The sequence below is a fragment of the Pongo pygmaeus genome, chromosome 6, assembly GCF_028885625.2.
Source record: "Pongo pygmaeus isolate AG05252 chromosome 6, NHGRI_mPonPyg2-v2.0_pri, whole genome shotgun sequence".
Taxonomy (NCBI): domain Eukaryota; kingdom Metazoa; phylum Chordata; class Mammalia; order Primates; family Hominidae; genus Pongo; species Pongo pygmaeus.
In genome coordinates, this window is record NC_072379.2 from 68839732 (window position 1) to 68857512 (window position 17781).

Sequence of the window (17781 nt, forward strand, 5' to 3'; positions counted from 1 at the left end):
ATTAGTCTGTTTACAATCATTCATATACTTCAAAAATCCTTATTCTGTGCTGTCTGCTATATACTGTGAAGCATATGATAGCCGCAAAAATTATCACCTCTATTCTTTAACTTACAGTCCTTTATAGGGCTCTTAACAGGGGCCCACAAACCTGGAAAAAAACTGGGTTTTTTTTTTTTTTTTCCTACCCAGTGATTTCATAGGTTTGATTTTTTTAAAGGGTCATGAACTCAGAAAATGTTTAGAACGTATGATTTTTAGTGTTTGTATTTATTCATCAACTTTGAGAAACAATTAGAGAATGTCACTGTAAAATGAAGTGCTTAATTTTGAAAGATGGGAAGAAAATAATGTATGTTTTGATTCCGAAGCTGTGGATTTGAGCTTAGCTTTATTACTTCTTAAGCTCTTGGCCTTGAGTGGACAAAACACATACATTTTTTGTCTGGAGATGATAACTTGTATCTCCTTATCAGGTGGTTGTTAGGATTAAATGACATCATGTGTGGGAGCGTACTTTGTAGTGATAACGTCTTATTTAGTATTAGTACTTGTTATTCCAGTACCAGCTTGGGGAAGGAAACTTTCCTCCAGCACCCTTGAGTTCTTCTCTGTGGAATTTGGGTTTGGATTAGACGGGAGCCTTAGGGGATGAATCCTGGATAACCCATGTATTTTTATTCACCCTTTAAATAAGATATTATAGTGTGATACAGATAGCCTTGGCCTGTGTCAGAAAATCTATAATTCTATCTCTACCATTAAGTTGTAGTGTATCGAAAAGAAAATTTTTAATGTCTCTGTAAAATAGTAATACTAATACTTGTAGCAATCTTAGAGTTGTAAGGGGAAAATGAGATGATGTGGGTGAAACATTTAGTAAAGTATTTGCCAACCAATAAATGACATTTTTAGCAAATCACTTGACTCTGTGCCTCTATAAGCTGGCACATATTAAGTGTTCAGTAAAGTTAACTTCTCTGTTATTGTTGTTGCTATTATGTTCCTAGGTTGTGTACACAGATTCTTTGACCCTGTGTTAGCTATTTTTTTTTTTTTTTTTTTTTGTAGAGCAAGGGAGGTGGAGAGGGTAAAATTAAGGCACATGAAACATAGAGAAATAAAACAATCATTTCTGTGGTATTGAGAGCGGTTTGTCATGTAGCGATAGAGTGAACCAGAGTAGCTGATGAAGACCTCAACGGAATTGAGACCAAAACTGGTTTTCAAGAATGGGTTATTTGGGTAGATAGAGAGGAAAGGACTTGTTAGGAAATAAGAATAGTATGAGCAAATTTCTAAAAAAGAAGATAAGGATAGTATAGTAGAAACTATAACAAGCAACCTTGTTGTTGATCTTGAAAGTGAAATGTGGGTGGTAAATCCCTCCATCATTGTTCCCCTTAACCCAAGATTAGCAGAAAGTACATAATATATTCTTTTTTTTTTTTTTTTTTTTTTTTTTTTGAGACAGAGTTTCGCCCTGTCACCCAGGCTGGAGTGCAGTGGCATGAGCGCTGGAGTGCAGTGTCACGATCTCAGCTCACTGCAACCTCTGTATCCCAGGTTGAAGCAATTCTTCTGCCCCAGCCTCCTGAGTAGCTGATATTATAAGCGCACACCACTACACCCGACTAATTTTTGTATTTTTAGTAGAGACGGCGTTTCACCATGTAGGTCAGGCTGGCCTCGAACTCCTGACCTCGTGATCCGCCTGCCTCAGCCTCCCAAAGTGCTGGGATTACAGGCGTGAGTCACTGCGCCCCCCGGTGAAAGTAGGTATATGCTAATGCCACTGTGCTCCTTCCTGAAGGATCTTCCCGTAGAGGGAGGAGGGATAGATACATAGGTTTCAGGATTCGCTGGCTGTGATACTAATGATACAGTATCACAGGGAATGATAGGGAATGTGTTCTTGAAGTTTTACCAATTTTCTTACTACCTTTTGCCATAGAAATAATGAAAATAAATGGTATATCCCTACACTTGTTAAAAGGCAAACAAAACTCAAATAGTGAACATTTGCAACAAAGTTTTATCCTTTTTTTTCTTTTACCATTTTATATTCTTTGCCATATGAAATTTGGGTAAAAACTGACATTACTTGGAAAGACAGTTATATTTATTACAGTACAGCAAAAACAATTACAAACTAATTTAAAATTAGAAATTTTATCTAAATATTTAAAAGAAGGGGAAATAGTTAATGTTTTTTGTTTTTGTTTTGAGACAGATTCTCGTTCTGTCACCTAGGCTGGAGTGCAGTGGCACGATCTCGGCTCACTGCAACTTCTGCCTCTCAGGTTCAAGCGATTCTCCTGTCTCAGATTCCTGAGTAGCTGGGATTACAGGTGGACGCTGCCACTCCCGGCTAATTTTTTGTGTTTTAGTAGAGACAGGGTTTCACCACATTGCCCAGGCTGGTCTCGAGCTCCTGAGCTCAGGCAATCCACTGGCCTCAGCCTCCCAAAGTGCTGGGATTACAGGCATGAGACACCGCGCCCAGCCTAATGTTTTTATGATCTGTGGAATAGACCTGGGGTAATAGTTCATTATTAACTGATACAATTCACAAACTATACAGTTCACCCACTTAAAGTCAGTAGCTTTAGTTAAGCGTTGTACAGCTTTCATCACAATAAATTTAAGAACATTTTAATAACTTCACAAAGAAACCTTATATCCATTGTCAGTCACTTCTGCGTTTCCCCAAGCTTCTAGCTCTAGGTAACCACTAATCTTTTTTTTTGTCTCTATGGATTTGCCTATTCTGAGCATTTTATATGAATGAAATAATATATGTGGTCTTTTTTCCTGTTTCTTTTACTTAGCATTATGTTTTCAAGGTTCATTCATGTTGTGGCATAAATTAGTTCTTATTTTTTATTGCTGAATAATATTCCATTGAACACATACCACATTTGTTTTTCATCAGTAAAGGGGCATTTAGGTTGTTTCTACTCTTTGAATCATATGAATAATGCTACTATGAGTATTCATGTACAAGTTTTTGAGGGACAAATGTTTCCATTTGTCTTGGGTATATACCTAGGAATATAATTTCTGGATTATATGATCAGTCTTTTGAGGAACTGCAAACTTTTTCATAGTGGCTGTATTTTGTTACGTTTCCACCAGCAGTGTATGAAGGCTCCTCTTTGACCAACACTTAAGTTATTATTGTCTGTCTTCTTGTTACCATCTTAGTGAGTGTGAAGTAGTATTACATTATCATTTTAATCTGCATTTCCCTGATAGCTAATGATATCGAGAATCTTATCATGTGCTTATTGGTCATTTGTATATTTTCTGTAGATATGTGATTTGTTCTACAGATAGATGGTTTGTTTTCAATCATACTTTTTTCCCAGTGTCTATGAAAAATGAAATGTTCATAGACCCAATGGGAGCATATTAAAATGTGTGGAAAAAATTAACATGGAAGTCACAAGTGGGAACTCTATTAACAATAATTTATTGGAACTCTATTAACAATAATTTATTGGGTATTTACTGTTCCATCATGTACAAACCATGGTAGTAAGCATTTGTTTCCAGATAGTGGCTGCCTATACAAAATTGTTATCTATAGTTGAAAAAACAATTCTTATGTTTTCGTTCACAAGAACACAAAGAATAGAAAAGTGGCAAATAAATTAATTTTTTAAAAAGTCATCCTCGGTATCTTTATTACTGACAACCAAATGTTTCTGTTTCTGGCTGTAAAGTAATATATACCTATTTTGTAAAATGCAATTTTCTTCTTTAGATTTTCTGAATTAGCTATTTTCAGCCATAGACCCACAATCCAAAGACCACTGTTAATGTTTTAGTGTATTTCCTTTTAATGTCTTAGCTGTGCATACATAGTCACAATTTTTATATAGCTAAAAATCATACAGCATATGCTACTTTGTACAGTTTTGATTCTAATATATTTTCTATATATTTGTAATTCTTCTTATATATTTTAATGGCTATAAACTGTCTATTGCAGGAATCAGCAAACTTTTTTTCTAGAGAGCCAAACAGCAACGATTTTAGGATTTGTAGGCCACATCCTTTCTGTCACAGCTAGTAAATTCTGCCATTGTAGCACAAAAGCAGCTATGGACAAAATGCAAATAAATGAGCATAACTGTCCAATAAAACTATATTTATAAAAACAAGCAGAGTACATATCCTTTGCAGGGACGTGGATGAAGCTGGAAACCATCATTCTCAGCAAACTAACACAAGAACAGAAAACCAAACACCGTATGTTCTCACCCATGCGTGGGGAGTCGAACGATGAGAACACATGGACACAGGGAGGGGAACATCACACGGGGGCCTGTTGCGGGGTGGGGGGCAAGGGGAGGGATAGCATTAGGGTAAGTACCTAATGTAGGTGACAGGTTGATGGGTGCAGCAAACCACCATGGCACGTGTATACCTATGTAACAAACCTGCACGTTCTGCACATGTATCCCAGAATTAAAAGTATGTATTAAAAAAAAGCAGCAGCACACTCAATAATAAAATGACAAGTAACGTAATTAAAAAATGGGGAAATAATTTGAATAGACATTTCACTATAGAAGAAATATCCAGATGTTCTGAAGGACTTAGATCTTAGTTTTAATAGTTTTGTTAATACTCCTGTTTACTAAAATAGTTAACATCATGAGTTTAATTTTCTATACTTTAACATACTTAAGAAGATGTGCACTTAGCCCCATGTTATTTTTTTTCCTGTATTTTATCTTAACTAAGGTGTTCACGTCTTGTTTTTTGTACTCCTGAAATGATGACTGTACTTTATGTGTGTACTTGCGTATAAATTTTTTACTATTTTCTGAGATCTAAGTCCTTCAGAACATATGGATATTGGAATCTCTTTGAAGCATTGAAATATAGGATATAGGACTGCACTTCTTAAGCAGTGTTATAGCTCACTAAATACCATTTCCTTTAATACAGTCATATAAAACTGCATGCCTAAGTTTGCTTATCACTTCTATGAATCAGGATGTTTTGTTTTCTTGTTATGGTAGAGTAGAAAGAACACTGAACTGAAAGTTAAGAACCCTGTTTGTTTTTGTTTTTGAGACAGAGTCTCGCCCTGTCACCCAGGCTGGAGTACAATTGGGCAATCTCGGCTCACTGCAACCTCCGCTTCCCGGAACCCTGTTTTGTTTAACAAAACCTTGGTCTCACTGTGTCTCCTAGAATATGTAATTTATATTCTGGCTCTGAAATTACAGGGAATTGTGGTAGTGATTTGAGATCCCTTTCAGTTCTAAAATAGTAAGATTCTCTGGTCAGGTTGTTACTAATCTTGATTTCTTTTCAATCATGTCTCCTCCCAAAACACACACTAACATACTCCATCACACTCCACATTTTGAATACCATTTGGGGAGTTATTTTTTTTTAAGTATATAGGATTGCTAATTAGAGTTAATTTACTTTTGATTAAAGTACTCTTCATATCTATTGTTTTATTAGTAGGGGTCTTATAGTAGGATAACAAAATTTATTTAAACCTTTTAATATATTTCTAAATGATCAGAAAGAATGCTTGATTCTAAACATAAAATACATTTACTAATCTTTTCTCGATGATTAAAACCCTTGTATCAATGAAATAAGAAGTTTTTGTATAACCAGACTATTGCTGTTCTTTATAGAATGCTGAAAACAATAAATCTGTAGTGTTATGAGTTTGATTTTTTTTTAAGTTTTCTGAAGTGTAAGTTCTCCCACCACTTGAATTCAGTTTTAAGCTATCAGTACAAAGTCACTGAACATGGAAATAGGAAGAGAAGTACACAATTGTTTGCCTACTCCAGCTCACAGTTGGAGAGGATACAGCTAAGTGAAGAGGGGGCAGAGGCAGATTTGTAAACCTGAAGTAATGAGATTTATTTCCTTGTGTGGTTGCTAATTTAGCTCCTATGAAAGAATTCCCCATATATTTTTGAGGACTATGGTAGGGGTAATCATACATTTACTTTAAGTTCAGGAATGTTTGTGAAGAAGGTCAAATTAGTTTCATTATTTTAATCAATACTGACAACTAAATCCTTAAAGTGGATGATAAAAGGGTAAAAAGGGGACTCTAGAGAGATGGTTATGGTAACATGTAGTATTTATGACTGAATTGACGTAGGGGGGATTGATTTAGTGGATTCAAAATGAAGCTTACAATTCTGTGCCTTTACAATTTTACCCAAATTCAATTTCAGCCTGAGTTTTTGACACCGTTAACAAAGTAGTTCTTCAAGGACTCTGAAGGATGGAAACAAGTAAAGGATTATGTATTTAGAGTGAAGAGTAGTATATCCTTTCTAATAGTGAATTAAGAGGGGGACTTAGTATCTGATTCAGAGGCTCAGGAGAAGGATTTTTTTTCTTTCACAGATAAGCCACTCAGTTGCTTTCTCTCAACAAAAAAAAGTCTGTAAGTCAATTGATCAAAAGGCCCTCTAATGGAGTAAAACTTTTCTCAAAATCTATTCAAAGTTACTTGTCAAAAATCTACCCAGAAAAACTAGGGATTCTATTTTAATGATTTTTCAAAAATTTCTATTTTTTTACATAGAAGATAAAGACCTTTTGTAGAATATTAATACATATTATTATAATTTTATGTGATTGGTTATTATATTGATCTTATTAACATACCTTTAAAAAGGCCAAGTCTTAATGTGCGTGTGTGTGTGTGTTTGTGTATGTATATATGTATATAGCTTTTCCCTTGAGATTCCTTTCAGTTCTAAAATACTAAGATTCTGTGGACCTCTGTCTGTATATGTGTGTGTGTGTGTGTTGTACATATAGTGTCTATATGTATGCCTACACATTATGCAGTATATAGTATACCATTCTTACTGTTTTTAAAAAAGGTCTTCGTAGTCATTTCTCTGAAAAACTAATGTGGCATCAGGAGTGTAACATTTATTATAGGATTGTTTTCTGTGGAAAAAGCAGCTTTTACTTTTATCATTTTGACATAAGGCACCTTTTCCAGGAAAGTATTCTGCCATGAATGTGAAGATCGCCTTTACTGCCAAATGATCACCCTCTCCTCTAGTCAGGCAAGTCTATAAGATGACCCTTGCATATATATTTATCATGCTCATTCCCCTCTTCTGCTCATTCCTGTGTCCTTTCTTCTCTCATATAAATACTGCTCTTTCATCAAGATTTAAGTGTAGCCTCTTTAATGAAGCCTCTTTATATTACGACATATCACTTAATCTATAGTCTTTGTGTGTGTGGTTCTCGTCAACAAAATTTTAAGCTGATTTTGAAATGGTTCCAATTCTGTGCTATTGCAGTGAAAGTTCTTTTAACTGATGTTTGGTTAGCCAGTGCTCTCCATCCCCTTTGTATGCTATACTGACTGGTAATCTTAGCATTAAGACTAGGCTCTATTGCATCTATCCACTTCTGTTTCCACCCTTGGAGTTTTATGCTTATCAAAAGTCAGTTGTGTGATACCTGGACCCCATCTCCAGAAAATCTGATACAATTAGTCTGTGGTGTGACCTGAATATTGGTGATTTAGAGGAGACAGATAATCAAACACGTTGAAAAAAAGTTGTATTTGTTTTTGAGCCTAAATATCCCAGTTATACTTTTTATGATAATCAGGTAGTTTAATTAACACTCAACTTAGATTGAAGAAATAGGAATATGACAAGGTAGTTTCTATGAAAACCAAGTCACTTGCTTTGGAGTTACTCACAGCTGGTTGAAGAGTGTAATTGAATTAAGTGAGCGAAAGGGAACTATGAAATTTGAAAGTCTTCAAGGACTCTGCATGCAGATTTGTTCACAAATGTCTTTATTGCCATGCCATTTTAAAGAAACTGGAAACCATAGGTTTTGCAGTGTAGGAACAGTTCGTAGTTTTTTCAAGACCCAGGCCATGTTAATACCACTCAGCAGAGCCTTAACCAAAGAAAAAGTCTTAGTCCTACACAGGAAGATTTATATAATTGAAGTTAAAGTGAAATATATTCATGGCTCCCTCTTTTGATCAAATATTTAAATTTACCTACTGCGCAATTACCAGTTTTTTATACACTCCATCCCTGTGTATGTATATGTGTGGTTTTATGTAGCTAATATAATCATAGACTCAAAGATGTAGTAAGTGTTGTTAGAGAAAACAAACTGTGGGAAATGATGTGACTTGCTGAATTTCATAGACTGGCACAGATGCCTTTGATTTGAGTAAAAGACTCATCATTTGGGGGAGTCTTTTGTTAGAATCAAAGGCATCTGTGTCAGTCCAGTGCGTTTTCCAGAAATACTTGATTTTGGTAGTGTTTTGTGCTACTGATGATGAGCTGTACACTGCTTAGAATAGATAGAACAAGTGAGGCAATTTATAATCCTAAACTCAACCACATATTTGGGACTTTACTTGCCTTTTTAAGGGATTGGCATTAAGTAGCCATGGGGCAAAAAGAGCTTCTCAGTACATATTCTACTTTAACACTTTAAGGAGTAAGGAAGCAATTGTTGTTTGTGCCTCCTGTTGCCATTCTCCAAACACCCATTGTAAACAGTGCTCTGACCTGAAAAAGGAATCAATAAATCAATATGCATTGAGTGCCTCTAATAATGTTCGAAACATTGCTTTTCCACGGGGGATACAGCTATGAATAAAACAAACACAGCTGGCTGAGTGCAGTGGTATGTGCCTGTACTCCCAGCTACTCAGAAGGCTGAGGTAGGAGGATCACTTGAGCCCAGCAGTTTGAGGCTGCACTGTGAATATGCATGTGAATAGTCATGGCATTCCAACCTGGACAACATAGTGAGACTCTGTTGAAAAAAAACAAACAAAATGAACAAACAAAAAAACAGACACAGTCAATCCGTGCCTTACTGAGATTAATGTTCTAACAGCAAATAATTCAACTGTAGGTTGTAAGAGCTATAAAAAGTGGAAAGTTTGGTATTATTAGAATGCATAACTGGAGACAGAACCTAGTCTGAAGGAATAGTGGAGAGGGTGGGGGTCAATGAAGGTTGGCATGTGGAATTGACATTTTAGATGAACTTTAATGTGTAAGTGGGAATTGTCAAGTGAATGGGGGGAGAGAAGGAAAATTTATGGAGAGTAGGCAGTGCCAAGCAAATTTGGTGAAGGGAATAGTCTGTCCAGAGGCACTGAGAGTAAAAGGGGCATATTTGCACTTGACAAATGGAAAGAAAGCCTGTGGATCTGCATAACAAAGAGGAAGGGAGAGGGTGAAATAGATGGTGATGCGGAAATACACAAGGCTCTCCGGTATGGAAGATCTTAGAGAAGGTGTTTGTGCTTAGTCCTAATAATAATGGGGTGTTATTGCAGTTTTAAAGCTGTATATATCCTATTTTAAAAATTTGACTGCTTTATGGAAATTGGAATGCAAGGGAGACGAGTGGATGTGGGAGACCTATAAGTAGAATGGTGGGGAGGGATAGGATGGTAGCATTAGAGACAGAGATAAGGGCATGCAAAATTTATGTTCAGAGAGACACACTTTATAGTTTTGTTTTGCTTTTGTGCTTTCAATTAAAATTGCATTAGTTGTTTGCATTCCTAGTTAACCTTCTTAATGCTTTCTTGCAACCATTCTGTCAAGATACATAAGCTTCAGGGGCCTATTGTAAATTTTTTCAAGCTAGGGTTAATTGTATCACTTTTTTTGGTCATATAGGGATTGTGTTCTTTTATTTTTAAATTCAAGAAATTACAGCTTATTAGTAATAATAAAGCTCAAGTGTTGGTAATAAGATGCATTATGTAATAGCCTGATTGTTTTACTAGACTAAGAATTATATGGGGGAATATTTTAAGCAAAGTGAAAAAGAGTTTTGACTGTTGGCATAATGTAAGAATAATTGATATTAAGAGCTCTAGTAGAAAGCTATGTAGTAGATGCAGTAGAAGTATGGCTATTACATAAATGAAATATTTCTTACTCATTTTCACATTGCATTTATTACATATTTATCATGTGATGATTTTAGAAAGTACTTCACTGTCATCAAAGTATTTTCCAATTTTGTTAAGACAAACATTACTAGAAATTGTTAGTATGTATCCTTCTAATTTATAAATGGGAAGCAGTGTGCTATTGTTCTTCCTAATCTAGAAAGTTCTTTTGAGATTTATATTAAGTTTGCATGAAGTCAGTGGAAATAAGTCAAGCAGAAGGAAAATAATAACCTCAGAAAGAGATATCGGTACCGTTTTTCCTATTTTTCCTACCCTCAACATATTTCTGTATTGAAAATAGAAATCTGTACATCAAATTTAAAATCATTTGTATGTATTTGCATTGCTTGATAATTTTATTCGTTTAAAATGTCATTACATCCTCTATAATGAATCAAGATGGATTTAAAATGTCTTCTAAATTGGTAAAATTTATTTTGTTTGAAAGTTTCAGTAAATTAAATAAACAGCATTGTACCATGAAACAGGACAGATGTAACTTGAAAGATTATATATTCTGCTTTCTTCTAAATTTGTCAAAATTAACCTTTTATGGATTAAATGAGCTATGGCCTATACTAAGTAAATTTTGTTTTTATAAAATTTTCAAGTATGGATGATTTTGAATAAATATTCATGTAAAGATTTTTGAAAGATGCTTACACAGATTGTGATTTTTTTTTTAAATAAGAAAAAAGAGTTTCTAGAGACTGCTAGGTTTAAGTTTTTATTTTAGGTTTATGTTGAGACTGAATATTGTTACCAAGTTTAGTTATATGCTTATATGCATGGCTCTTATATTCTAAATAATGTTAATTAATTCATCCTCGGATTACTGAGCTTAGGGATCCACCTTTTTATGTTAATTTGTTTTCATGTTCATATACTTATGGCTTTCTCTTTAGTTTCATGCATACAACAAACGTTAGTGTTAATAACTTATTTTTTACTTGAAAACAGCCATTTATTTTTCAACATCATACTGACTCTTTAAGGCTTTTTTTTTTTTTCCAAAATGTAATAGTAATTAAGTCAGCTTCTTCACTAGCCTTTTTATTGTATGTGTGGGTAATTACCATAATGAATTATGGTGTACTTTTTTGGTTCCTCCATTGTCCAGCATCTTCATGAATAGACTCTTTGTTTTCTATCTACTTGGTATATTCCTGGGTGAATTAATTTTAGTGTGATTTTATGAAAAAGAACATTATATTAAAAAATCACCCAATCCAAGGAGAGAGAGAAATTGTTTTTGAGTTATCTATTGTGTTTTTTACCTGTTTCACTGGTATACTGAATTAACAGTATCTTTTGAGGTCTGTTGCTTTTGAGATAGAAGACTAGGTGACTTCCTAAAATTAGTAATCACCTTTTTCATGAGTATTCTAAAGGCTTTTATATGTGTGATATTTTACATCATTCTTCGTACCATTTCCTTCTAATTAGTTATTTCTAACGGTTAAGGCTTTTTTTTTTTTTTTTGGTGCGATAGCTCTGTTACCCAGGCTCGAATGCAGTGGTGTGGTCACAGCTCACTGCAGCGTTGACCTCCTGGGCTCAGGTGATCCTCCCACTTCAGCCTCCCTAGCAGCTGGGACTATAGGTGCATGCCACCATACCTGGCTAATTTTTGTAATTTTTGTAGAGACAGTTTCACCATGTCAACTAGGCTGGTCTTGAACTTCTGGACTCAAGTGATCCTCCTGCCTCAGCCTCCCAAAGTGTTGGGATTACAGGCGTGAGCCACTGTGCCTGGCCATGGCCAAGTTTTTAAGTGCTAGTGTATTCAAACAGAACGTTCAGAACACGTGTTGCATAGCTAAAAAGATGAATGTGGAGAATTCAGAAAGAGTTCACAAGAAACCAAGAAATGTTTGAAATGCTCTTTTAAAAGCAAACAAAACTATTCAGAATTCGTTATGTATTCTTATGTTGGGGCTGAGAAATTACATGGTATACTGTTGTCAGATTCACTTCAAATTTAACTGGAAAAAAATTAATTTCTTTTTCTATTTTAAGTCTTTAGATAGTAGTTTTAAGCTTTGGCACATAAAATAATTCAAGTAATATTGTTAGAAGACTTAGTGAAGTAGATTTGATTTACTTTGGATCTTGTGAAACAATACTAACAGGTAATAATGAATGAAAATCTCAATTTAAATTTACAGTCTCAGATAATCATGTCGTTTGTCAGTAGTCATTAAAATGAATTTATATTTTCTGATAAAGCATTTATATAATCCTTTTATGTAATGTGTTTTTTATAAGGTCAAAAGAAATAGACTGGCAACCTTATTTTACTACACGCATTGTAGATGATTTTGGCACACACTTACGAGTATTCAGAAAGGCTCAACAGAAAATAACAGAGAAAGATGATCAAGTAAAAGGTAATATCTTTATTCCATTTGAAAACTAGGATTTAAAAATCTGTTTTCCTTTCATCATTTTATATATCTTGAATTGTTTTTCTTTAGGTACAGCAGAAGATCTTGTAGATACCTTCTTTGAAGTTGAAGTTGAAATGGAGAAGGAGATTTGCCGTGATCTAGTGTGCACTTCCCCCAAAGATGAAGAAGGTTTTCTTTCAATTTAACTTTTTTGACAATAGTAGCTGGCTAGAGTCAAGTTAGCAGAACCAGTGAACAAATCTAAGGGTAAAATTATTCTTACTTAGGGCAGGTAGCATAGTAAAGATGCTATTCATTTTATTTTATTTTGTAACTCTTAAAAGTAGTTTCCAGATTCTGTTTTCTTCTTTAAAGGTCATCTTTAATAATTACTGGTCCTGGCTGGGTGCAGTGGCTCATGCCTGTAATCCCAGCATTTTGGGAGGCCGAAGGGCCTGGATTGCTTGAGCCCAGGAGTTCAAGACCAGCCTAGGCAACATGGCGAAACCCTGTCTCTACCAAAAGTACGAAACATCAGCTGGCTGAGGTGGGAGAATCACCGGAGCCTGGGAAGTCAAGGCTGCAGTGACCTGTGATCATGCTACTGCACTCCAGCCTGAGTGATGAGAGTGAGACCCTGTCTAAAAAAAAGAAAAGAAATTATCAATCTACTTTTAAAATATAGCAAACACAAACATTTTATAACTGATTTTTTTTATCTGTAGTAATTTCTCTTCCTCTTGAATTTATTATTTTTGCTTCAGAAGTATACTTGTTACCATAAAATATTTCCTAAGGGAATGATACAGTGATTTCAAATAAAATTTATAGATTTCAACGGGCTTGTCTTTTATTGGTAGGAGTTTACACTAGACAAGTTTTAGCTGAGGATGTTATCTTCCTCAGTTTTGCAAGTATTAAGTCTGTTAATTGGCACAGTTTTAAATTAAGAGGATCATTTATGCAATTATATTCCCAGGAAGTGTCAGCATAGGAACAACTATAGAAAAGCCCTTCTAGTTGTAGAAATTGTTTTCTTAGATTTTGAAAATGTTTTAAATATTTTTATTTATTTCCTTTGTTCTTCCTTTCTTCTTTTCCCTTTTCTTTTTATGTTTATTGTATAATTCAGCTTTTAATGGCCAGTTTATTAGCACTGTTAAGAAGTATAGTTGACACTTGAACAGTGAGAGGGTTTGGGGTACTGACTCTCTGTGCAGACAGAATTCTGTGCATAACTTTTGACCCCCCAAAACTTACATACTAACAGCCGACTGTTAACCATAACCCTTATCAATAATGTAAACAATTGATTTACACATAGACTAGTATCTGCATATATTTTATGCATTCATGGCATACCTTTTTGTTAATTTTTTTTGATATTTCTAGGCTGTGCGGTTCATCTCTGAGTTTTTTAAATTGTCACAAATATCTAAAAAATTTTCCAATATATTTACTGAAAAAAATCCACATATAAGTGGACCTGAGCAGTTCAGACTCTTTGTTCAAGGGTCAATTTATATTACAGTAACTTAGAATGTAACACATAGATATACTGATGTGCAATACTTTTATGTAAGTTGAGCTCTCTTAAATCAGCAGAATAGAAGAGCGTACTCTTTTTTTCCTTTGTTATAGCCTGCTGAGATGGTGGAGGTTTTTTCTTGAAAGAAGAATTACAGCTATATTTTTAAATGTGTGAATAACTTTTAAGTATGGAAAGCTAATTAATGTGTGGTAGAATTACAAAGTACCTGGTCCATCTAAAACTATTTTGGGAAAAAAGACTTGTAACGAAATTTTTTATGATTCAAAAAACTGGTTAAAACAGCAAAATTAAAAAAAATTAATGAATAGTTACTACTTGGAGAATAATGAAGGAATTTTTAATGAATACTGATGTGTACTAATTACTAAAATAATAAGCCATTATAACCAGGGAACTGCTTATTTCTACCTTTTTTATGTATCTTATATATCAAGAGGAAGTGTAGACTTTATATTTTCTAATGTTATGATAGCTACTTTTTCTATTTTTAGGATTCCTAAGGGATTTGTGTGAGGTCTTACTATATTTATTGCTACCTCCTGGAGATTTCCAGAACAAGATCATGCGATACTTTGTCAGGGTAAGCTTAAACTCATACCAGATCATACCTGTAAAAAAACGTAGAGCAGTAGTTTTCAAAATTTTTGGTCTTAAGACCCTGTTACACTCTTAAAAATTATTGAAGACTCTAAAGAGCTTTTGTTTATGTGGGTTTTCTTTAAAATATTTACGTATTATAAGTGAAAACTAAGAAATTTTTAAAACATGAAAATATACAAGCATATGTTTCATTACCTGATAGATCGATACCATCATAGCATTATGTAACTTTGTAAAGGTCACTGTGTGTACATGAAAGAACAAGAGTGAAAAGTTAAATAATGTCTTAGCATTATTATGAAAATGGTGTTGAAAGGGTCACCTGAAACCCAAGCTTCTGAGGGAACTTCAGGTTTATGGAAACCTCCCCCTAATCCCCCAGAAGTCTCTGGCCCATAGTTAGGTGCTTTGGTTTTTGGTTATGACAAAAGTTTGTTTTAAATTTTCTTATACCCTAGTGTTATCTAAATCAGGTTAGATAAAAATAACATTTTTGGACAGAAACTTTAAAAACTATGCAGTTAAGATTATGTTTTTTAGCAATTGGAAAATTAATGTCAGATGAGAATAGTAGTCTTGGACTCCTTATTCCCTGAGTATAAACCTTCAGAGTAAAGTTCTGTGTGTAAATTTAAAGGAATAACATTTGTCTTTGGCTGCTGGTAATGATTTAGAAATGCTGGCTACATAAGACCATGTCCTGGTTGAATGCGTAACATGAAAGTTTTGAATTTTCCTGAAAACAAAAGCTTATGATCTCTTTAGTCTGTCCTGCAAAATAGGTAACAATTCCTGAGACTTGCTTTTATGCTTGCATGATATTGTTTATAAGCAATACCATCAATTTCCTAACATCTACCTAACTTGAGTTCAGTGTACTTCTCAGGTATGTTAATGGTACTTACGTGAAGTAATAGAAAGTGCTTAGTTTTGATGGGAGGAGCCTGATACATTAACTATATATTGTTAAGGCCAATTATTTGGGCTGGTCATTATCAAGGGTGGCAAGTACCTGGATGTCTATCACTAGATTCATATCTGCCACTGAAGGAAGATAATACTAGTCAGATACAGTTCATGCAGAGTATCCATTTGGCATAATAATCTGTTTATATGTTACTCCAGCCAGCTACTGTTACGTGGGATGTCAGCATTATTTCGCATGTCTTGCCATCTTTTCCTTCTTGAAACTCTGTTTTCTCCTTTCTTTCATGTCACTGGTCTCATTTTTAGTCACCTTTGTTTTCCTTTTTTAGTCATGTTTATACTCCTTAACTTCCTTTCTGCTTAAATTTTGATTATTCAAGATCTTAAGCCCCAGGACTTTTTCTTGCTCATCCATTACTGTGGCTTTAAATGCCTTTCCAAATGCTAATGAGTTTGAAATTTATAGCTCTATTTCAGATTTACCTTCTGAGCTCCGGGCAACTCTGAGCTGCCCTCTTGAAGTCACCACTTGAGTGACTCACAGCTTTTTAAAACTTAAATGTCCAAAGTGGAAGTCTTATTCTTACCTCCATATCCTGTGTGCCTTTTAATCTTCTCTCCATCCTAATAAGTGGTATGATCATCTAGTAAATTTTTCAGATCTCAAGTCCTTCAAGAGGCTTATAGGTTCGCATGTAGTGTGTGGCCTTATGTACCTCTCTAGCCTTCATGCCAAGCAATGTGAAGGAAAACCAGAACTGGACAGTAAGTGTAGTAAAAAACAGACCTTATCCAGCAACTGTTGCAGTAGGGGAAAAGTGACCTCGGTATAGGACCAAACTCAATTCTGAATAAAAAAGAACAAGTTGGGATTTATAGCCAAGGAGCAGGCTGGGGATCAGTGGATGGAAAATTACTAAAAGGAAACATCAGATGTAGTGGGAATTCTGGTTAAACAGACTTAATAGGATTCTTGTTGAAAGCAGGATGGGATGTTCAGATACAAAGGGTGGGAACTGAGGAATTTAAGGTGAGGGAGGTCTGGCTAAACCCACTTGATAGAATTCTTGCTAAAACTGCAATGAAAAGATGAACAGACATGGAAACTCAAAGGTTAAGGCGTAAATGGGTGGAGGATTCAGAGGAGCCTAAGTTTGGTCAAGGATAGTCTTTGTTAGTGGTCACTATACTCCAGCCACACTGGCATTTTCCCCCACAAGTGCCATTTTCCTTCCTGCCTCTCTAATGTCCTTTTTTTCTCTGTTAAGAATGATTTCCTCGGCCAGGCGCGATGGCTCACGCCTGTGATCCCAGCACTTTGGGAGGCCGAGGTGGGTGGATCACGAGGCCAGGAGATCGAAACCATCCTGGCTAACTTGGTGAAACGCTGTCTCTACTAAAAATACAAAAAATTAGCTGGGCATGGTGGCGGGCACCTGTAGTCCCAGCTACTCGGGAGGCTGAGGCAGGAGAATGGCATGAACCTGGGAGGCGGAGCTTACAGTGAGCTGAGATCGCGCCACTGCACTCCAGTCTGGGCGACAGAGCCAGACTCCCTCTCAAAAAAAAAAAAAAAAACCCGATTCCTCTTCTTCTGTCAGCTAAATTGTATTCATTCTTCATATCTCACTTCATGTCACTTCCTTAGAGATGCCCTCCCTGACCACCCAATCTAAATCTCCCTCATAATTCCCTGTTATTATGGATAGTATCCAATTGTTTTCCTTCATAGCATTTACCATATTTTAAGATGGTAATTTGGTTGTTAATTTGATACCTCTTTCTCCCAAATGAATTGTAACTCTAATGAGGACAGAGATTATATCTGTATTTATCATAAATATATACTTAGTGCTTAACATAATACCTGGCACATAGCAGATGCTCAGACAATCAGTTTTAATGCAAAAGGAAACCCATTTACCCTCTTGATGGCTGTGGTACATATGCTACTGCAGCTTCTTGAAGATTAAGTTGACTCCTAAGAGCCATGAGTGAAAATCTGCCTTGTTACAGGAAGTTACTTAAAATAAGTAGGATTTTAATGAGCACATTTTTTTTTAAATAAATTTCTCTTTTAGGCCAGTATTTTATTACTTTTTGGTTGAATCTAATTGAGTGAGGATAATTGCAGACCATGCATTCAGCAAGTCAGTTTTTTTTCCTTTAGCTCTTTCTTTGTTTTCTTTTGTCAGTAATTCTAAAATTTCTCACAGGATAGTTTTGTTTAGATTAAATAACAGATGAAAGAGTTTTAATTTTCTTTGTACGGATACTTTGTATAGATTGTGTAAGTCACAGTATTTGAGATAATTGCTATTTAATTG

General features: G+C 35.0%; 1 protein-coding gene across 4 annotated transcripts in view; it reads left to right on the forward strand.

Moving 5' to 3' along the window:
- SNX13 (sorting nexin 13) overlaps positions 1 to 17781 on the forward strand; it is a 156607-nt gene that overhangs the window by 58123 nt on the left and 80703 nt on the right. For all 4 annotated transcript variants that reach the window (XM_054496852.2, XM_054496853.2, XM_063667497.1 and 1 more), the window contains 3 exons: positions 12254 to 12375; positions 12463 to 12564; positions 14419 to 14507. In XM_054496852.2, coding sequence (XP_054352827.1) covers positions 12254 to 12375; positions 12463 to 12564; positions 14419 to 14507 — 313 coding nt within the window. The remainder of the gene's footprint in view (positions 1 to 12253; positions 12376 to 12462; positions 12565 to 14418; positions 14508 to 17781) is intronic.